We start from the raw sequence: 22,664 nt of genomic DNA, 5'->3' as shown, positions 1-22,664 counted from the left end.
CCACAAAGATTCAAGACAGTTAATGAAGAAGAGACAAGTAAACTTAAGAGCACTACACAATTACTAAGATAAAGTTAGGAACCATATAAAATACAAAAAGGGAAAATCAGACACAAAACTGAAGAAAGGAAATACAGAGAAGGAAAACAGAAATACTGAGCGAAATAAAAAACTCTAATACAAATAGAAACTGTAACTAAGAGAACTAAATACATGAAGATGAAGACGTGATAAAGTAACTACTAGCCAAACAGATAATGTTAACAATATATAAGAATTTAAAGTCCATAAACTCAAAACTGTGTGTGTGAAACCAAAGACCATAGCAGATCTGATACCAACAAGCAGCAATGTCACTCTGACATTCTGCAGTAATGCTGAGCAGTAAGAAAGTATTTGTGATGCAGCGCTAAAGATAACTGTGAAAACTGATGGGGAACAAACACATTTTATGAATCAAAGATATAAAGTTAATGTTTAGATGTTTGAAACCTTAGCCAGTGATACAGTGTACTCTACAGAGCCCACTAACAGATAATGTTAGGGTTACATCTGTGCTCCTCTGGGATTCACTTGCAATCAATTTCTTTGCAAGAAGTTTTAGATACCCTCTAATCCATATGAAGAAGGAATCTGTCACTGCAGTCCAGTTATAATAGACACACTAGGAGTTTCATAAAATGTATGTTGTGAGTTCAAACAAACCTTATTTTTTAAAGACAACACAATTAATATACAGGTCTTTTTCTTTTTCTTTTTTTAAATTCAGTTCTGTATCCAGCAATAATATCCACTCTTGCACTGTTACTACATGTGTTTTTTATCAGGTAAGTAAACAACATGAGACTTTTTCAGAAAACCTTCAGACTTTACTGTAACAGTAAACTCTATTTGTCCTGATTCTATTTGACTAAATGCTGATAATTTCTTACTATTTTATTTTTTAGGGTTCAGAAGAGTCCCTGTAAAAATAAAGGTCACTTAACAGATGAAAACAACGCAGATGCAATGAGTCAGCCTCTAACTGAAGAAGGAAATGAGGCGCCTTAAGTTCCTGTTGACCAATGCTGATACTTTTGTAACTATACAGCAAGAAGTAGATTATCTTTACCACTGATATTTTCTATGTAATTGTAGGGACCAAACACAACAGAAGAGTGCATTTATGCAAACGCTGATGGACTGAGAGGGGCAGAAAATCTTTAACCTGCAAACATCGCTGGACCAAGCAGCACTGACTTTCCAATCTCTGGGCCAAACCATGCAGAAGGAGGATGCAAAAAATCAGACAAGGGGACGAGTGCGAACTGATTTACTCTGATGTGAACTGGAAGATAAAGAGCCAGAAAAAGAAGGGTGAAAAGTCTTTGGACATGAATCCATCTGGCAGATCTTATTTGAAAGAGAAGTGCACGGTGAGGGGAGTTAACAGAAAGTTTGTGAGCAATGCAGTAGAAATGGGAGGCCTGTATGCTCAAGTGGAGCCTAGAAATATGAGGAAGGAAGTGGGGTGTGAATATGCGCAAGTCAAATTTAAAGAACAAAGCGCTATGCAAAAATAGATAAATAGTGCTGTGAAAAAATATTTACCCCATATTTCCTGATGTCTTGCTTTTTGCATATTGGTCACAGTTTGGAGTTTCAGAACATTAAACTAATCTTAATATTAGGAAAAAAATAACTCAAGTAAATTCAAAAGGCAATTTTTATTAAAAAAAAAAAAAGTCCAAATCTATTAAAATGTTTTGATTATCTGAAACATTTTAATGTGACAAATGTGGAAGGAAAAAAGAAATCAGGAAGCAGACAAATACTTTTCATAACATAATGCAACCTTTTGCATTGTTGAGCTTACTACAAAATAAATAAATAGCTGGTCTGTTCTCTGGGTGTGTCCTTGACACGTAGTCACACTGTGGCAAAGACATTGAGCAATACAGTTACAATCCCTTTGTTCAGGCTTCTCTGGCACAGTATCTCAGACACTCCCTGAAATAGTCAAAGACTGGCTCACTACCAGGTGGCTACAACTGGTCCAAGGAGACCTGTTAGAGAAGCTGGGAGAAGATCTGGACATGCAGTTTGCATGCTTGAAATTTGGTGGTAATTCATTTTAATCTGATTAGCCTGCAACAAACGCATGGCTCTGAGCATGACCCAGCTATAGTCTAGCTTCATCTGGGATGTGATAATGCCTTCCTATGTTTGAATGCTCCAAATTCCAAGTAATAAAATGCAAAAATGTTTTAGTGGCCAACATGATGAAATCATTTTTGGAAAAATCTTCTGAAATAATTAAATAAAAAAAGATTAAAAGATTAAATAATTTAAATAATTTAAAATATAGAATATAACTGCACAAACATCTCAAACTTATCATTGTTTAGCTGTAGGCTATAAATATAATGAATGACACTTAAACAAATAAAAGTGTTTGATTTTTTTTGTTTTTTCAATATATTATTTTGTCAAAGATTTTTTTTTTAATTCAGTGCATCTGGGAGTTTTTTGTCTTTTGTTATGTTGCACTTGTGCTTTCGAGTTCACTCGTGGATTTGCTCTTTCATATTCATAGAATGTATTCACTTGCGAAGACACACTAGATATGGGGGTGATTGACGTCATTTCACTGACTAAATGTTCTTGGTTGCATTGCATTGGCTGATAATAATATTTGTTCATCACCTGATCTAACCTTATTTTGAGTTCCTACGTTCCTCCTTGTTGCATTATGAAAAGTGATGTATAAATATGTATGTAATCATTTTTCTAAGCACTTAGATTAACACAGGAATCGGTCCAAATCCATCTAACCTTTGTCACACTGCTTTGGAGTTTAATGAACAACATGTGATGAAGTGTTTAGCAAACTGTAAATTCGGTGAAACAAGCAGAGCCCTTCTTTCCGAGTTTCTCACTTTCAGACTGACTGCCTTAAATGAGCACTGCAAGTTTCCTGTTTGAGGCTGAATAGCAGAGAGTGGCAGAGCAATTTAGGTTGTGGTCAAAAGGTGGACTTGAGAACAGAAACAGACTGGGACATCACAAACACAGTGAAGCAGCATCTCTCTTGCCAGGTACGTTTCTCATAAGATATAAAGATTGAACTTCCTTTCAGAAGATCTAAAGCTGTATTACTGATGTAAAGCCAAGTTTTATGCTTTGTTCAACCTGGAAGAACTTGAGGATTCTAGTGTAGAAAAATCAACTGTAGTACTATACACTTCCTCAGTAACTGATTTTGTGTTAGTGTATTATGACCTGTATTATAAATACAATGTTACAGCTGCTGCGTTTCAGAGGTTGAAAGGCCAAAGGTGACTTATCGGATGAGTAAAGTGACTGCTGTCTTCATGGCCTCTGTTCATCTGCTTAGACTGCTGAGCTTGATGACTGGTAATAACGACCTGTTTCTGTCTTTAGTTCTGTTGCTGATAATGCTTTTAAACAGTTCATGCAATGTAAAATCAACTGTCAACGTAGAATGACTGCACCATATGAGTGAGAGAAAAACAATGGGAAAAAAACAACATAAAAGCTGCACAGGTTTTACGAAAATCTTATATCCATACTATTGGTATTACTGTATTATTTTCCTGTAGTAATACGTTTGGCTACTTTGATAATGTGAAAAAGTCATAATCGTGTAACCTCATCAAATTAATCTTTAGTAATTTTGCAGTAAAGGTAGGATATGTTCCTTAGAATTTGAAGACAGAAAGCAGAATACAGGAAGACAGAACATCCACTCATTTCATTTTTAATGAGTTGACAGCAATATTAGGTTGATTTCTGAGAAGTCACTGGTGGTTTTTTGTTATTTATATATGGTTGATGTCTCTTAGTGGTTAGCCAGCTTTCATAATAGCATCTCTCTGTGCATCAGCGTTTCTATTTGTGGGTCACCTATTTTATTTTATTATTCGTCAGCAAAGATATTATTACAACATTTTGTGGTTTTGTGATGTTTTTGATCTTCCCTTCTGCTCTCCTCTTCCTCTCACCCTTTTGAGGTACCTCAGTTCTCCAGCAGGTGAAAGGCTTCAGCGTTAGAGTACCCAAAACAGTTGTTGCTGATGAAGGAACCTGTGTTGTGGTGCCATGTCAGACAGAACCTTACGATCGAGTTATCTGGTACCAGTATCATAATCTAAAGTATCCTGTTGTTTATGATGGAGTTTATTCTTATAACGTGGAACAGCAGTTCAGAGGACGCACCAAAGTATCTGGCAACGCTGCAGAGGGAAACTGCACCCTGATGATTGACAATGTGAGCACAGCTGACCATAACCTACGTGTTTATGTGTGGATCAATCCAGACTCTCAGACAACTCAGACATTCCATGATCAAACTGTAACTATCAGTGTTGGTAAGTGAATATTGTCAAACTTCCATTTAAGTCAGACTGACCAATGTTACGTGCCAGTTTAGTTCAGTGGATGAGTGGGTGACTGGGCAACCACATGTGTTATAGAGCAGCACCCGGGTATGAGTATGAGGCCCTTTGCTGCGTTTCTTCCCCTCTCACTCTCTCCTCCCTGCCTCCCTGTTCATCTCACTGTAATATCACCATAAAGGCAAAAAGCCAAAAAGTATTATTTAGAAAATGACCATGGTTGCAGGAGCTTAATAACAAATATATATATAAAAAATTCTGTGAAAATGTAAATAAAAACAACTAAAAACTAGTTCTGACAGAATTTGGAAAACTCAAAATCTGTTACACATCCAAGAAACCCAGCACATAACACGGCTACTTGGTTTAAGTGTACAATAGCAATTTGCCATACAGTACATGTCATTTAGAAAATTCTAAATCTCAAGATATACAAGACATTTTTTTCTCTTTATTACGTTTTGTTTTTTGTTTTTTTTTAACTTCTAGAAAGAAAAGCTCCCATAATCTACATACAGAAGAAAATGGTGGAAGGGGAGAATTTCCAGGCCAACTGCAGCATAATCTACTCTTGCCCTTTCTTACCTCCATCGCTTCAATGGAATGCAAACACACTTCTGGAAAACTACACTTTTGTGGATTTCCACATGGAAGTGCATGGCCAGTGGTTCTACCAAAAGACACTGCGAGGAGTAGCAACATATCTGATGCATAACAGGAGGATTCGCTGTTCGGCTAAGTTTAAAACCTTTACCATTGGAAGTGAAATGACACTCAACATTTTATGTGAGAAAAGCAATATGTGCTCTAAATACAGTAAATCGTAGACCTACATTTATTTATCTTAACAAACTGTCTTGTTGTTATGATTTCCTATATCCACAGATAAGCCTGTCACTGTTACAGTGAAAAAGGAAAAGAAAGTTGTGGTGGAAGGTGACAGCATCAACATTGAGTGTGTTGCTAATAGTAACCCCCCACCACACAAATACTTATGGTTTATAAGACAATTAGACCAGCACAAGATCAAAAATTCAACTCAGAGTACAAAGCATTTCAACAACATTGCACGAGATACATCTCTGTCCTGCATGGCTCAAAATGCTTTTGGAGTGCAACAGTCCGTCTGGGTGGATCTGGATGTTCAGTGTAAGAAAAAAAGAAACACACACACAACAACAACAACAACAAACCACAATAACATAATAAAAAAAGGCTATTCATCCTAGAAAATATATCAATATTTGTCATCTTAGCAGGGGTGTAGGAAAGGAATATTATATTTTGAATTGCATCGCTACAAGGAAACCAAATATCAATATTTTATTTATCCATCCATTCGCTTCCGCTTATCCTTTTCAGGGTCGCGGGGGGCACTGGAGCCTATCCCAGCTGTCATAGGGCGAAAGGCGGGGTACACCCTGGACAGGTCGCCAGTCTGTCGCAGGGCTAACACATAGGGACAGACAACCATTCACACTCGCATTCACTCGCACATTCACACCTAGTGACAATTTGGATTAATCAATTAACCTATCCCCACAAGCTGCATGTCTTTGGACGGTGGGAGGAAGCCGGAGTACCCGGAGAGAACCCACGCAAACACGGGGAGAACATGCAAACTCCACACAGAAAGACCCCGGCCTGATGGTGGAATTGAACTCAGGACCTTCTTGCTGTGCGGCAACAGTGCTAACCACCGTGCCACCGTGCGGGGAAAACAACATCAGAAGGACCCCAGCCTGAAGCAAAAAAACACCGAAACTTTGCGTCTTTACCAACTGTTACTTTCTACGACACGCTTATCTTAGTGCTAAATATTTTATTTAATCAATTAAAACAATCTGGAAAGAATTAGAACAAGAAGTTTCAGCTCACACACCACCATCCAGAGATAACTTTAGACAAACAAGGGTATGTTAAATCAGCTCAACCGAAATAAGTGCCCAACACTGGACACACAATTTGATGAAGCTACTTCATATTTAAGAGCAAGTCAGTTGCTCAGTCATATGAGTAAAAATAGAATAGCAACCTCCTAGCGTCAGTCAAAAACACCAGTCCCTGTAAATTAAACTCTTTCGCGATGAGAGGAGGTGGAGAAAAGATAAACTCCAGTTATCTTATGAAATCCTACGTGCCAGCCACTCGAAATTCCAAACTGCTGCCAAAATGGTGGCTTTCCTATCAAAAATTATCCTGGCTAATGGTCACAATCCCCGAACGCTATTTAAAATTTTTAATTTAGTGGTCAATCCCTGCCCTGTTATGCCGCTGGTGTGCTCTCCTGCTCTTTGTGAACAATTTTTAAATCACTTCTTAGATAAAGTTTCATCTCTTAAGTCTTCACTTCCTTTAATGTCTAGCCCTGTTTGTAGCCCTGGTTGTTCGTCTACTTTCCATCAGTTTGAGCCCGTGTCACTCCTTACTCTTAAGCATTTAGTTGAACAACTGAACAATACTAATCCTATACATGATACCCTCCCATCTCGCATAGTTAAGGACTGCTTCGATGTAATTGGACCCAGTATTTTATCGCTATTGAATTCTTCCTTACTCTCTGGCTGGAATCACATTAATGATAAATTCCAGTCTGCCTTCAAACCACATCATAGCACTGAAACAGCGTTGCTTAGAGTCCTCAACGATCTTCTTCTAATTGCTGATACTGGACGCTCTGCGGCCCTAGTTTTATTGGATTTATCCTCGGCCTTCGATATGGTAGATCACAACATCTTATTAGCGAGGCTTGAGCATACTGTAGGCATTAAAGGTGTTGCCCTTGATTGGTTTAAATCATACCTCTCCAATAGGTCCTTCTCTGTCAACCTGGGCACTTGCTCTGTGTTGGGCCCTACTCTTATCTCACTGTATATGCTCCCTCTAAGTGCAATCTTTGAGAAATACCGCACCGCCTTTCACTGCTATGCTGATGATATACAGATCTACTTTGAACTAAATGATGATCTTGCTTTATCCTTGCACTGCTTTCAAGAGTGCATGCGTAAGGTCAAAGATTGGCTCTTAGCAAACTCTCTTATCCTAAATGATAAGAAAACTGAAATCGCGGTATTTAGCAGCAACGTTCCTCATGGCCAACTTTGTGATGCCTTTGGTTCCCTTACCAGCTCCCTTTCTGACACTGTTAGCAATTTGGGCGTGTTGCTTGACAGCTCGTTCAAATTCGATAAACAAGTGTCTGCTGTAGTTAGATCTAGTTTCTACCAACTGCGTCTCATCTCTAAGGCTCGGCACTATGTTTCACATAAGGACCTGGAAAAGCTCATCCACGCCTTTGTGACTTCTAGGCTGGATTACTGCAATTCACTGTATTTCGGTCTTCATTCTGCCCTCCTTCATAGACTGCAGACAGTCCAAAATGCTGCGGCACGCATTCTGACCAGAGCTGGGAAGTTTGCCTGTATCACCCCTGTAAAGTAAAGTGTAAAGTGTGTGTGTTAGTCCCCATAGGGAAATAGTTCCTCTGCATTTAACCCATTCACCCCCCAGTGAAGCAGTGGGCAGCCACCAATGTAGCGCCCGGGGAGCAGTGTGTAGGGACGGTACCTTGCTCAGGGGTACCTCAGGGTAGCCGTTCAGTGGAGTCAAACCCCCGACCTTCCGATCATGGGGCCACCACTCTACCTACTGAGCTATCCCCTGTTCTAGCTGGCCCATTAAATACCGCATCCAATTTAAAATACTGCTGCTTACGTTTAAAATTACCAACAACACAGCACCGAGCTACTTTAGCAAACTCCTTAAATCGTATGTTCCTGCCAGAGCATTAAGATCATCTACTCAGTTACTCTTGGTGCAGCCTAGATCTCGGCTGAAGTCTAGAGGTGACCGGGCGTTTGCCCTGGCTGCACCAGAGTTGTGGAATAACCTTCCGATTGCGATCCGGGCGTCCGATTCTATCCAATCTTTTAAATCACGGTTAAAAACCTATTTGTTTAATCTCGCTTTTCCTGCTTGTTAATGCTCGTGCCTGGACGTCACTTCCGGCATGATGGCGCCTGTGTTTGGCTTCGCCGCTGCCGGGTGTAGTTGGTCTCGCTCTATTGTCGTGTTTTTTCTTTCTACTCTGCTGTTTTTTAACTGTTTTAATGATGTACTGGCTGCCTTGGTCTACGATCGTCTGACGCTGTTATCCATCCGTTCGTCAATGACGGCCAAAGATGTTTTTTCTCCTTCCTTTTGTGGGACTTTCCATTCTCCACACTTTTCTCCGCACTCCTTTGGTACCTTCCACCCTCTGCCTGTGACTGGATCTTCGGCCAGCGCTTTCAGCGTTCCCCGTAGACTACGGAGAAGAAGAGGAAAGAGATCGGGCATCCAGGTGAAGCTTAGGCTCCTCTGGCGGCGGGGACGAATTGGAAAGCGATGTCGGGCGTTTTCCGTTGCCTACGCACATGACAGCTATATGGAGAGGAATCTGTCTCCCAAGGCCCTACTTGGATATAGGGGGCCCAGCTCTCCAAGGCCGTGTTATCTCAGAAGGGTTCATCCAGACTCTCCTGCCGACTGGCTTTTCATCCCCTCGGTGAGTGGAATATATGAACGTGAAGGGTCTGATCCCGAGAATTTACGCCCTTTAATTCGAGAAACTCTAGCTTCTTCCAACAACAATGTTTTCACCCCGCTGTCTATGGCGCTCTTTAATGCCCGATCTTTGACGAATAAATCGTTTGTGCTTAACGATTTTATTGTTTCTAAAAATCTGGACTTCCTGTTCTTGACTGAGACCTGGCAACGGGGGTCGGATTATTCGTCTACTATTGAAATGTGCCCAAATGGCTTCTCTGTCATTAGCCAGCCTCGAGGATCTGGTCGTGGAGGAGGCCTCGCGGTGGCATTTCGGAGCCGTTTTAACTGCCGTTCAGTGAAAGTTGGACACTTTCTGTCTTTTGAACTGCAGCTCATCAAAATTGGAAAGAAGGATCCTTTTTACTGTGCGTTGGTCTATCGCCCTCCTGGCCCAAACAACTCGTTTTTAGCCGAGTTTAGTGATTTTCTGTCCTCTACTATGAGGTTGTCTAAATTGCTTCTTGTGGGAGATTTTAATATACATATTGATGATGAGTCCGACCTCTTTGCTAGGAGTTTTACCAGTATCATGGACTCTTTTCATTTTATCCAACATGTATCTGGCCCCACACATAACAAAGGCCATACACTGGACCTTGTTTTTTCTTTGGGTCTGAATATTGATTATATCTGTTCTAAGGACATTTTTATTTCTGACCATTATTGTGTCTTTTTTAATATGTCTTTTTATGAGCCTATGTCTCTTCATCGGACAGTTATTTCCCGCACTTTAGACTCCTCCACAGCACAGAAGTTCTCTGATGTTTTTAATTTAACATTATCCCCACAAAACGATGTTGATTTTTCTATAGATCTATTCAATTATCATTGTCTTTCGATCTTAGATGAAATCTGTCCGATTAAAATGAGACCTGTGCCTGTTTCCAAGTCTGTACCCTGGTTAAATGACAACATTCGTCTTATAAAACGTAATTGTCGTAAAACTGAGCGGTTATGGAGGAAAACTCACTTAAATGTTCATCTCCTCTATTTAAAGGATCTTTTAGCCTCCTTTAACAATGCTATTAGAGTTGCGAGGGCTGCTTACTTTTCTCAGTTGGTTGCAAGGAGCAGAGGTAATCCTAAAGTTTTATTTGATACTATTACTAATATTATTACTCCTGCTCCACCTGCTGCTATTATTTCTTCTGTTGAAGATTGTGAAACTTTTCTTGCTTTCTTTTTAGAAAAAATTAGCAACATAAGGAAAAACCTGTCTTTTTCAGCGTCTGCGCTGTCTGTTCCCACGCCAGCTCGGCCTGTTGTTTTAGAAGGTTTTTCACCTGTTTCACTACCAGAGCTGGGAAAAATAGTTAGTGCAACAAAATTATCCTCTTGCTCTCTTGATTTTTTACCTGCATCATTATTTAAAAATGTCTTTTACTCTACTGGTCCCTGTATTCTTACTATAATTAATACCTCCTTGGCCTCGGGCATAGTCCCTGCCTATTTTAAAACTGCTGTTATACATCCCTTGTTAAAAAAGCCTATGCTGGACCCATCTCTCACTAGCAATTATAGACCGATCTCAAAAATTCCGTTAATTGCTAAGATTCTAGAGAAGATCGTGGCTAAGCAGCTTACAGCAGTTTTAGATAAATATAGTATTTTCGACAAATTTCAATCTGGCTTTCGTAAAGTTCATTCCACTGAAACAGCCCTTCTTAGAGTTTCTAATGACATTTTGTTACAAAGCGATGCAGGTAAATGTTCTGTTCTCTTAATGTTGGATCTTACGTCGGCCTTTGATACTGTTGACCACTATATTTTACTTAACAGGCTGAAACACTGGGTTGGTGTCTCTGGGACTGCATTGAAATGGTTCTCCTCGTATCTCTCTGAACGATATTCTTCTGTGGCAGTTTCTAAGTATAGATCATCTTCTGCGTCCCTGTCTTTTGGTGTGCCACAAGGCTCTGTGCTAGGGCCATTACTGTTTTTAGTTTATTTACTCCCTCTTCAGCACATTTTGAGCCCTTTTGAGGATATTTGTTACCATTGTTATGCAGACGATATCCAACTCTATATATCTTTTAAACCGGAAGAGGCTTCTAAGCTGCGGCTTTTAAATGTGTGCTTGGAAACCATTAAAGGCTGGATGGCTGAAAACTTCCTCCAACTAAATGACAGTAAAACCGAAGTCCTCTTATGTGCCCCAGATAGACATATACCCAGTATAATAAATGCTCTTGGTCCTCTTTCAACGTTTGTAAAACCATCTGTCAGGAACTTAGGGATTATCCTTGATCCTGCTCTTACGTTAGATAGTCATGTTAAATCTCTTGTTCGGTCTTGCTTTTATCATTTAAGAAATATTTCTAAATTGAGCTCTATTATATCCTATACCGAACTGGAGATTGTTATTCATGCTTTTATCTCTTCACGACTGGACTATTGCAATTCCCTGTTTACTTGTTTAAATAAAGGTTCTTTGGAGCGTCTGCAGATCGTTCAGAATGCTGCAGCAAGACTTTTGACGAAAGCTTCTAAATTTTCACATATAACACCGTTGCTCATGCAGTTACATTGGCTTCCTGTTGAATTTAGAGTCCAGTTTAAGATTTTGGTTTTAACTTTCAAGGCTCTTCAACAACAAGCACCACCATATATCATTGAACTTTTACAGCCCTATGCCCCTAGTAGGTCTCTGAGGTCGAGTAGTCAGGGCCTACTTGTCATTCAGTATACGAGACTGAAAACTAGGGGTGATAGAGCTTTTGCTACTGTGGCCGCCAGACTGTGGAATTCCCTTCCTCAGGACTTACGATCCGCTGATTCATTGATTACTTTTAAAAAACAGCTAAAAACACATCTTTTTAAAACTGCCTTTTGCTAACTTTGTTTGTATTTTGTCTTTTTAATCTGTTATATCTTGTAAAGCACTTTGTGATCTCTATCTAGAAATGTGCTATATAAATAAAATTTTACTTACTTACTTACTTAGACTTACTCTATTTTTCTTTATACATATTTTTATGGCTTGTGCTTTTACTATGTTTTTACTTGATATGCATTTTATACTACCCCTGTGTATTAGTGGCAATGACCTGTGAGTATATTTGATACTTTGTTGAGGCCTTATAATACTCATGTTACTTTTCTGTCTTTTATGTTAAGCACTTTGGTATACCGCTGGTTTTTAAATGTGCTCTATAAATAAAGTTTGTTGTTGTTGTTGTTGTTCTGCAACTGACTGCAGCTTGTAGTGACTAAACCCATTTGTAGGCATTTTTTGGTCATGAGTGTGCATATGATTTTAAAGCTTTGTTGGAGATGTTAGCGTATGCCCCGTGAAAGTGTCTGCATGTATGTAGACAAGCATGAACAATTTAAACTATGTTTTACTCACTTACTGTTGTTAAGCAGTTGTAGGATATTTATATTTATCATATCTCTTTGTCATTCCACTTGTCTTCTCTTTGCCATAAATAATTTTAAGCTTCAAAAACCTTAAAACTTACAGTGGCTAAAATGCATGTAAATAATCTTAATTTCTGCCAGAAACTAATTTTTAGCAGAAAGACATCATGGTTTCCTTAGACTTCCACCACTCTTCATTCTAGGGAGTTTTGTCAAAAAGGGCCTTATAAATTGTAAGTTTAGGCCAAGATGATAAATAATTTTCATGTTCACTGAAAGTTATAAACCACACATATCTAAGAGGTTTGCATAAATGTGATGTAGTAATATTTGCCTACCAGCAAATATACTATTTGCCTACTAATATACCTAATATACTGTTTGCCTACCGGGCAAACAGGTCGGTAGGGATGATGCAGTAAACATGGGGCTGCATTACATCCTGCAACACCTCGACCGCCCGGGAACTCATGCCAGGGTCCTGTTTGTGGACTTTAGTTCAGCTTTTAACACCATTGTGCCTGAACTTCTCTCCTCCAAACTCTCCCAGCTCAGCGTGTCACCAGCTACCTGTCAGTGGATCACCAGCTTCCTGACAGATAGAAAGCAACAAGTGAGGCTGGGGGAGATCACCTCTGAAACTCGGTCCCTCAGTATTGGTGCCCCTCAAGGATGTGTCCTCTCACCACTACTGTTCTCCCTCTACACTAACGACTGCACTTCCAAGAACTCGGCTGTTAAACTCTAAAGTTTGCAGATGACACCACTGTCATTGGCCTCATTCAGGATAGTGATGAGTCTGCATACCGGCAGGAAGTTGAGCGGCTGGTACTCTGGTGCAGTCAGCACAATCTGGAGCTGAACACTCTTAAAGCTGTAGAGATGACAGTGGACTTCAGGAGACATCCCTCAACTCTGCTCCCCCTCACCATATCAGACAGCCCTGTGTCGACTGTGAAGACCTTCAAGTTCCTGGGTACCACCATCTCCCAGGACCTGAAGTGGGAGACCAACATCAACTCCATCCTCAAAAAGACCCGGCAGAGGATGTACTTCCTGAGACAACTGGGGAAGTACAGTCTCCCACAGGAGCTGCTGATCCAGTTCTACACTGCCGTCATTGAGTCTGTCCTGTGCTCTTCCATCACAGTCTGGTATGGAGCAGCCACTAAACAGGACAGGAGCAGACTGCAGCGGACTGTGCAGGCAGCAGAAAGGATCATCGGCGTCCCCCTGCCCTCCATCCAGGATCTGTACCTCTCAAGAACCAGGAAACGGGCAGGGAAAATCATCGCAGACCCCTCACACCCTGGTCACAGACTTTTTGATCTGCTGCCCTCTGGCAGACGGTACAGAAGCCTGCAGACCAGGACCACCTGACATAGGAACAGTTTCTTTCCCCTCGCCATCTCCCTTCTAAACAGTTGACCTGTCACACTGCTCCCACTGCCAGACTGCAGCTGCACCTTATGTACATTCTGTAGTATTCATTCCACCTCATTTCATTTCTGTATTTTATGTATATAAGTTTAGATTAGTTATTTATAGTTGGTTTACACAGCGATGTGTATGTATGTGTAATGTGTGTGTGTGTGTGTGTGTGTGTGTGTGTGTGTGTGTGTGTATGTGTGTGTGTGTGTGTGTGTGTGTGTGTGTGTGTGTGTGTGAGATTTACATTGCTGTGCTTGAGAGGCACCATCTACCGGAACCAAATTCCCTGTATGTGTCTGCACATATACTTGGCCAATAAACACGATTATGATTATGATTCTGATTCTGATTTATATTTGGTCTTTTTAGATCGCCCTGTAATCCTACCTGAGACCTCGTGCCACCTTACAGGAGACCTTCTGAGGTGTATCTGTTTGGTTGATGCATCCCCTAATGCTTCTATATACTGGATTATAAATGGAAATTACACCCATTTGTCCTCATTCACCTCTGCTTTGACAAATAAGAAACATGTAGTCTTTGGGGAAATAAAGATTAAAGTTAAAACCCAGACCAATGTATCGTGCACAGGCAGAAACCCACATGGAAGTGACACCAAAAAGATACCTGCAGTCAGTTTGTCAGAATCATGTAAGTAGCACTTAAGACTAACAGTGTGTATATGTTTGTGTATTCAGGCATGAATGGTGTTTACCCAATTTCCTTCGGGGTCAACCTTCAGGATCAATAAAGTTTTATTGAAATGAATTGAATTGAATTGAATGTGTGTCTGTAAAAAATGTTTCTTTGTTTTTCAGCCCTTTTGCTGTGGCTCATGCTTCCAGGAATGATTTTCCTCTTTGGATGTGCTGTTCTCATTTACAGAAAATATCCTGTAAAGAGGTTGGTAAACTGTGTTTCATGTTATTGTTTTTGGTGTTTAAGATGTAAAAGTATTAACACAGATTTCTTTTTAAATACTTGACAAACATATATTTCAAATTTACTAAATTCAAACATCTTTTAGATTATTTTTTGGAGGAGGTCAAGTCCAGCAACAACAGATAAACAACATTTTTCATCGGTGAGGAAAATCATTTCAAATGAAGCTACCTCAGTTTTGATGATGTGTTGTAAAGATATGATAATTCGTATGCAATAAGTAAAGTAGCCTTATTTATCTGAGTAATCTCTTCTGTAAGAGCTCAAATATACATATGAAAGGCAGCAAAAACCTTTACACAATGATTGGGGGTCAGTTGCTGCAGAATATAACATGGTATGTCTCTAAATGAGCAAAAATATTTAAAGTTTCTGGGTGGCTTTGTAATATTTTTCTTCTAACTTTTGCTAGCTCACAAAATGAAGACACACAAATACACCTACACAGACCTGACAGAGCCCTGGAGATGGAAAGACTTTCCTGTGTTTATGACAATGATTTCCTGGAAGAAATGCAAAGATCGGCGAGATCTCAACACTACCAAAACAGTGAAACGCTTCTCCAAAGCAAAAATGAAACAGAGCCACCTGACGAGGTTTTACCACAGAAAATACTCATTTCAAGTTTAAAGCATATGAAATCACACTACATGTATCAGAATGGAAGTTGATGTAGATCTTGACACATATAATCAAATTGCTTAAATCAGACTGTACAGTTATGTTATGCTATTGTTTTTTTAACTATTGTAATTTCTCAAACATCTAAAAGTAGTAAAATTATATATTTTACTTCCCACAAAATTTGTATTGCAACATGAGGGTTTATCTGGAGTAATGACCAGAGGGAATTTGCTGCTGTCTCACACAGTAGGTTCCATTGATTGTTGGAGCAATATAGTCTACTTGCAATGCATATTAGAGTGACATACTTTTGTACTCTCAGTTTTCTCTTAAGCAATTCTGTTAGACTTGTCACTGTTAGACTAGATAGTTTTGTCAAAGCATCAGTTATATTTTTGAACATATACATGTCTACCTTTATTTCCTGTTGCAATCTTAACATGTTAGTGTTCCTAATGCTAACAAACAAGGAAATCAATATTTAAACAACAGAAAACTGAACTGCAAGCAGAAGAATACTTGTTCTTTACTCCACTGCAAAACTGACAAACATCTATAATCATGCCAAGGTGGGAATATATTCAAATAAGGATAATTAAAATATTGTGGAAAAACAATTTCTTACACAATGCCCTCTTCTATGAGAGGTCTAAGTTTGAATATAAAATATACTGAATATATATATATATTATATATTTGAATAAAAGTTTATGATTATAGAATTTCAGACAAAGAAGAGCCAACATCAATTGCAGTTTTGCATTTGAGTTAATATTAACTCAATGGTGGCTGCTATTGCTTTTTGTAGTCCCCTGTGTGTTTGATGGAGCTTGACTCAGTGTTTCCAGTTTCTCACATTTTATATCAGCCCATCTTTGAACCCACGAGTTAAGCTGTAAGTCTTTCATGAAATACAGCCGGAGTCAGACTAGTAGTAGTTTTAGTCACAGCATTTTGGAATCTTCTGCTGCTGCGTAAGTAAATTTATTTACCTAATGAAATGAAACATACCAGAGCCTGCTTGCAGTTAAGAAATTGAGCAATTAAAATCATATCCAAAAGTTATTTTAATCATATTTTTAGTAAACGGAAACAGGATCACAATTACAACTGAGGTTACAACTGCATCTATTGCTCAAACGTCATCATGCTGATCTGAATTCTTTAAAATCAAATGTCTGTGACAGAGAACACAAATTGTATGCTGATGATATAGCAGTATTAAGCAAATATGCTATTCATTCTGTGTCAGTGTTATTAGAGGCTGTTGAAACATAGTTATCCAGTTACAAAATCATCTGGTATAAATCAGAAAACATACCAGTATCTTCAGCTTGCTGTCCTAGTCAAAAGAATGAACCCACTGTGCAGAGTGATGTCTTTTAAATGTCCCTTTTAGACGTACAGTTTTAGTCCAATTGATGGGGTTGTTTTGTAAACCCAAGCAACATCTTTTTTGACGTCTAACGTCTAGTGTTGACATTGGTAGGACTGCCGTGTACGGGCTATTTATAGTCCACAACGACCACATTTGGATTTGTGGACGTCTTGTTAACATTATTATTACTTGACATTTTAAGATGAATTTCGCCATTTTTAATATTTCAACACATTTTAATAAATGACAAATTCAACCTGGTTACAAACAAATAAGTTCATTAATTGAAATAAGTACACCAATTTGAAAACCAAAAAGAAAACCAAAACCATCATAGCACTAACCCCATACTATGTAAATTATTTAGTTATTTGCATCCCTGTTGTATGAAATGTGCCTCTAACAAAATAGAAACAACAGAAGGTCTTAGCTGCCAAAAAGGCTGTGATGTGTGATGTGTTATTATTTTCAAAAATGGAAAATTTGTCTGGGAAGCCAGAGGAAAATTTATCCAGTATAAAATAATTGTTCGGTATTACCACACTTTCTAGACAATGTAAGTTTATTCAAGGATGCTTTGTGAGGGATTTTTAGGACAGAAACAGGTATAAAGAAAAAAGCTAAGCTTCTTCTTTTTTGGACAACAACATGCTTACACACAAAGTTGTTCCAAGTGTAAAAATAGAAAGTAATTTTTAAAATGTCATTTGTCTTTCTAACCAAAAACATTTCAGTTGATATGTGTGTTTTTTTCTAAATGTTGATTTAGGTCAATAATGGTGGAGTCTACAGTGAGGAGTGAGATCATTCTCTCAGTTTACATCATTTCATTCCTGATCGGCTTCCCCTGTAATCTCTTGGCTCTCTATGCGTTTAGTACCAAGATCTGTTCCAAGCTACGTCCAACAGACATCCTGCTGCTTAATTTGACCATCTCCGACCTGCTGTTTTTGGTCATCCTTCCTTTCAAGATGCACGAGGCAGCATCTGGTATGAAGTGGGATCTGCCCAACTTCATGTGCTCCATCACTACCTTCACCTTTTTCTCCACAATCTACACCAGCTCCTTGCTGCTGATGGCAGTCAGTGTGATCCGCTACATAGGAGTAGCATTTCCTATCACCTATCATCTACTGCAGAAACCTGTGTATGCAATTGTTATCAGTGTTGCTGTTTGGCTCATCTCATCAGCACACTGCAGTATCATTTTCATCATCCAGCATCACCCATCTCTGGCCAGTAATAACTCCAATGCGTGTTATGAACAGTTTTCAGAGAAGCAGTTGAAGATCCTCCTCCCAGTACGTCTGGAGATTTTCTTTGTACTCTGCCTCATACCTCTTCTTATTTGTGTTTACTGCTACTTGCGCTGCATCTCGATTCTGTACAGCCTGCCCAGGATATCCCAGATGCAGAAACAGAAGGCCATTGGCATGGCCTCAGGGACTCTTGCTGTGTTCCTCATTTGTGTTCTGCCATACAATTTATCTCATTTAGTGGGTTACATCCAGGGACTAAGTCCAGAGTGGAGGTACTACATGTTGCTTCTGAGCTGTTTCAACACCTGTATCGATCCCATCATCTTCTACTTTTCCTCGTCTACCTTTCGCTTCTCAAGTGAAACATTCATTTTTAGGAAGTGGTTCAATTTTTTAGGACTGAAAAGGAACAACAGCACCACTAACTAATAAGAGATGGAAAAATACATTTTCAAAACTAAATGTACCATTAACACATTTAAGTTCACTGCTGATGATGATCTAATATTTTTCGAAAGGACTGTATTTTCCTTTTGAAACTGTTTTTCCTGTTTTCTACAAAATTCAAAGACATGTTTGTTGCATATGAAAATTTCAACACTTTATTTTATTTTTTCATTCAAGTGCAAATATCAAAATATAAAATGAGCCCTGCAGCCCTGACACAAAACTTCCTCTTTTCTTTATTTTGGACTGGCCACTTTTCTGCATTCATGCAGTCTGCAAGTTATTTAGAAAGAGGTATGTTGTTAATTACAAACCACACACATTAAGTAAGAGGTGATGGCACTTCTAAAAGGCACCTAAATCAGGTTTTACATTTATTTTAGCAAACGATAAGACACATTTTTCGTCAGTGAAATATGTGGGATTTAAATGATTGGAGTTTTTTCGTTTGTTGTGTTTTTTGCTCTATTTTTGAAAGCTTTTTCATATAACAACTGATTTTCTTTATTAGTATCAATATATAGTAATTTATTTAACCTTAACTGCAAAGCTCATATGTAATATATATCACTGGGATATTAGATGCTGTAACTACAGTTCTCTACTGGTCCTGAACTTTGGACTTTAAATCGCATCCAAATATCAGTCAGTGAATTTAAAAGCATTTGAAATGAGTGGAACTGTGTTGTTGTAAGTCTTAATGAAATAGATGCTAACTATGGAACCTTGTTAACATTGTTGAGATTATCCAAGCTGTCATAGTCCTGAGTCATTTTGACCCACCGTTCTTGGTTGTCTTGTGTTTTTGTAATTTATTAGTTCATTATTTATTCTAAGATCCCTAGGTTGTTCCGTTTAGTTTATTGGATGCCCCCTTGTATCTCTGCCCTCTGTATCTCCCTATGTGTCCCTGTTTCACATTGTGATGTGAGTTCTTGTGCTGTGTCTCCCTTCGTGTTTCATTCTGTTATTTTTTCCACATTTCCCCAGCGCGTCATGTCTGTGCTCTCCCTCGTGTTCCCTCGCTCCCTCGTCTGCCTCTCCTCCACTCCCACGTCATGTCTCCTGTTTTATTGTGAAGGTCCCACGTTTTCATGTTCATTCTGTTCAGTCCAGCCTCCCCTGTCTCGTTATGGTTATCCGTGTCAGCTGTGTTCCTCATGTTTTGTCACTTCCTTGTTATCCCTCTGTGTATTTAAGTCAGCATCTCCCTCAGTCCTCTCTCCTCCTTCATGCTGTGTGTTCCCATGTGTGCATCTCTGTAAAGTTTAGCTTATATTTTCCCAGTCTAGTTTAGTTTTGTATCATTTCCTTGAGTCAGCAAATAAAGCTGCATTTTGAGTTCATTCCCGTGTGTTGCGAGTCTTGCATTTTGGGTCCAATCTCCTGCGTGCCACACAGCCATATCATGACACAAGCTCCTTTTAGTCAGGTGCAATCTTTAATTTGAAGTTATGGTGGATCCCATATGATAGAGCATGCCTCAAAACAAGTTATGGTGGTCTACAAGATTCCAAAGTTTTACCACCAATAAAATAAAAATTTTAACATTTTTGTATTTTTTTTCTTCCCTGGAGCTGGATTTTCTCATGTTGAGGAAGAGCTTTCCAGATGTTCAGTGTTATGGTCCCATCTTTGCTCAGGACCTACCATTTTTCTGTGCTCGACCCATTTCATTTCATTTTGTGGTTTCTCCAGTGCGTGCATTTGTGTAATAACTTTGAAGACCTAAAAAAGACTATTTACTAGGGCTGGGTATCGTCACTGAGTTCTAGAATCGATTCAATTCTGATTCACAAGGTCCCGAATCGATTCGATCCACGATTCGATTTAATTCGATTCGATTCGATTTAAATCTGGGAAATTTTGACAGTCAGAAATATAATTCAGATCAGTACATTTACATATTTTTGTATCAATAAAAAGGAAGCTGACACACGCAAGACTTTATCACAGGTGTGAGCTTCACAGCAGATGCCTTTGTGTCAAAGTAGCTGAGGATAAAACACAGAAAAACATGAAGGTGATTTTCCTGGCCTGGGATTTTATAAAAATATTCTGCAGTAGGGATGGGTATCGAAAACCGGTTCTTGTTGAGAACCGGTTCCCACTGTTTCAATTCCTTGGAATTGTTTGCCATTTTTGCAAACGATTCCCTTATTGATTCCAGTCGCCCCGAATGACGTCACCACGTTGCGGAGTGTCATTTACCTGGCAGGAAACATGGCGGCTCAAACGCTAAAAAGTTTGGTTATACTTTACAAGAACCGATGACAACAGGGCAACTTGCAATACTTGCAAAGTAGATACTTCATTTAAGGGAGGAAACACTACGAATATCCAAAAGCATTTGCTCACAAAACACGCGATGACCTTAAATGAATGTCGTGTTTTTAATTCCGCTCCGGACTCGTGAATCTCAACCCAGCAGCAGCGGTAACGTTTGCACGTCCTCTCCCGTTAATGCGGCAGGTAAATAATCAACTAACAGTGCATATTATGTTAGCGCGATCTGCCTTATCTGCCATTACTGCGCGTTTAGGTGACCATGATGAGAGAGACAGAGTCTGGCTGGCGCTCGCTGGCAGTTCTTGCTGCAGTCTACCGGTAGCGTCTCCTTTCAAGCCAGGATAGACTAATGTCACCGAGCAGTGACTAAGTTTGCGGTAAAAGGCTTGAACCCATTTGCCACAGCAGTTGATTTTCGGTAAGTGAATGTGTTTAATTGTAGGCAGGGACATTACTGGATATTCTTGTGTAATTGCTACAGAATAATTTATGTTATACTTTGTTATTGCTACAGAAGAATATTTATTTTATTATTTTACATTTACAATTTTTTCCCCGGGGTCCCCGTGACACCCCATTGAAGAGCCATAGGCTGGATCTCTTAAGATCTCACTGTTGGATTTGTAAGGCCATGTTACTCCTAAATTTCTATCTTGTTCAAAGAGAAGATATAAAACAAAGTTCTAAGCTATTCGACCTTAGTGTTCTCCTTTTTAAAAAAGAATCGATAAGAGAATCGATAAAGAATCGAATCATTAAACAGAATCGAAAATGGAATCGGAATCGTGAAAATCTTATCAATACCCATCCCTATTCTGCAGTACATCAAAAACGAAAGAAAACCATTAATCAACATATGAACACTACCTCTGGCGTTACAGCGGTTTTATTAGAGACACGGCTAAGCATTTTGCATTTTGAATAATTTTAAAAAGTTTAAATTTGTTCAGTATTGAACAGCAGAAATGAGGTTTTCTTTTCGGAAGAATGTAAAAGGGGAAAAAACAGCGGCCGACAGCGCTGTAAACAACAGTAGACTTGTGCGTAACAAGCAAGCGAATAATGAAGAAAGGGAAACTGTTCTTGAAGTACAGAGAGAGAGAGAGAGAGAGCTGTGCATCGCGATGGAAGCAAAACAGTAAAAGTCAGAGTGAATTCATGACGATGTTTATGTGAAGCGTAGTTTGGATCTTCTTTTACTGCTGGTTCGGTCAATATTGTTTGGAGAGAGATCAAACTAACAGCTTTAGAATCAGCGCATAAAGGGCGTGAACACAAAGCGCCGACCCGCCGACAGATCAGAATCAGCGAGCTGTCGGCTTTCAGCCCCGACTGTGAGAAAGGCGACATCTAACTGATTCTGATCCGCGGGTCACGCTGTGTGTTTAAGTCTATGTGCAGAATCCCTGTACCTGCTCTCATTTACTGTCTTAACTGTTTGGTGGTTCTTGAAATTTTGTGAGATGTCACCAGAGATTTTGGCATTTCGGGCAAAATAAATTTATATAAAAAAATCGATTCAGGATTTTAATGAATCGATTTTACGTTATCCAAGCCAGAATCGATTTTAATCGATGAATCGATTATAAAAACCCACCCCTACTATTTACAGCAGGTAAACAGTATCTGAAAGTCATTTAATTAAGAAACAGGAAAAAACTGACTTAACGTCCTGGTAAATGCTCTTCTGGCTCTTCTGTTGATCCATCTGTTGTTTGCTAAAGACTTATCAGAAATGTAGTCATTGGAAGGGTGTCTAAAAATATTTTTAAGGATGGAAAATAAGAAGAAAAGGATGAGGCAGTGGTGGTCCTAGCCTGTTTGGCGCCCCGGGCAAACACTCCCTCTGGAATTTCTAAAAAACATCGATGCAAATTATAAGTCTGTGTCATAATGTCTGGTGTTTTCATGTTTGTTGTTTTGTTTTTATTTTGTTTTATTTTGCGA

The 22,664-nt window shown here is 39.1% G+C and overlaps 2 protein-coding genes across 3 annotated transcripts; both read left to right on the top strand.

Annotated features, from left to right (window-relative positions):
• The first annotated feature begins 2,887 nt into the window (after nucleotides 1–2,887).
• LOC309717107 (myelin-associated glycoprotein-like) lies at nucleotides 2,888–17,625 on the top strand. Of its 2 annotated transcripts, none has more exons than XM_082551401.1 (10): nucleotides 2,888–3,077; nucleotides 3,287–3,396; nucleotides 4,023–4,370; nucleotides 4,887–5,183; nucleotides 5,283–5,546; nucleotides 14,148–14,429; nucleotides 14,597–14,681; nucleotides 14,806–14,862; nucleotides 15,133–15,316; nucleotides 17,492–17,625. In XM_082551401.1, the coding sequence occupies exons 2-10, from the start codon at nucleotides 3,330–3,332 to the stop codon at nucleotides 17,522–17,524; spliced, it is 1,617 nt and encodes a 538-aa protein (XP_082407527.1). In that variant the 5' UTR covers nucleotides 2,888–3,077; nucleotides 3,287–3,329; the 3' UTR covers nucleotides 17,525–17,625. The 2 variants fall into 2 exon arrangements, with proteins under 2 accessions (XP_082407527.1, XP_082407526.1); XM_082551400.1 differs by having other exon boundaries at nucleotides 4,014–4,370.
• A 68-nt stretch (nucleotides 17,626–17,693) lies between these two features.
• On the top strand, nucleotides 17,694–18,410 carry LOC309718005 (free fatty acid receptor 2-like; the record flags this gene model as incomplete). Its single annotated transcript, XM_082552947.1, has 1 exon — nucleotides 17,694–18,410. The coding sequence occupies one exon, from the start codon at nucleotides 17,694–17,696 to the stop codon at nucleotides 18,408–18,410; it is 717 nt and encodes a 238-aa protein (XP_082409073.1).
• Between the last annotated feature and the right edge of the window lie 4,254 nt (nucleotides 18,411–22,664).

Source organism: Aulonocara stuartgranti (genome assembly GCF_965226115.1).
Source record: "Aulonocara stuartgranti genome assembly, chromosome: 11".
NCBI classification, from domain to species: domain Eukaryota; kingdom Metazoa; phylum Chordata; class Actinopteri; order Cichliformes; family Cichlidae; genus Aulonocara; species Aulonocara stuartgranti.
The sequence above is the reverse complement of the archived record's forward strand: the minus strand, read 5'-3'. Positions and strand labels throughout refer to the sequence as shown.

What these genes read in the sequence shown, in the direction of transcription:
- LOC309717107 (XM_082551400.1), top strand. Translation starts at nt 3,330, where the DNA reads ATGAGTAAAGTGACTGCTGTCTTCATGGCCTCTGTTCATCTGCTTAGA. An exon ending in AGTCAGTTTGTCAGAATCAT is followed by an intron (nt 14,430 to 14,596) that starts GTAAGTAGCACT and finishes TTTGTTTTTCAG; the next exon opens with CCCTTTTGCTGTGGCTCATG. An exon ending in ATAAACAACATTTTTCATCG is followed by an intron (nt 14,863 to 15,132) that starts GTGAGGAAAATC and finishes AACTTTTGCTAG; the next exon opens with CTCACAAAATGAAGACACAC.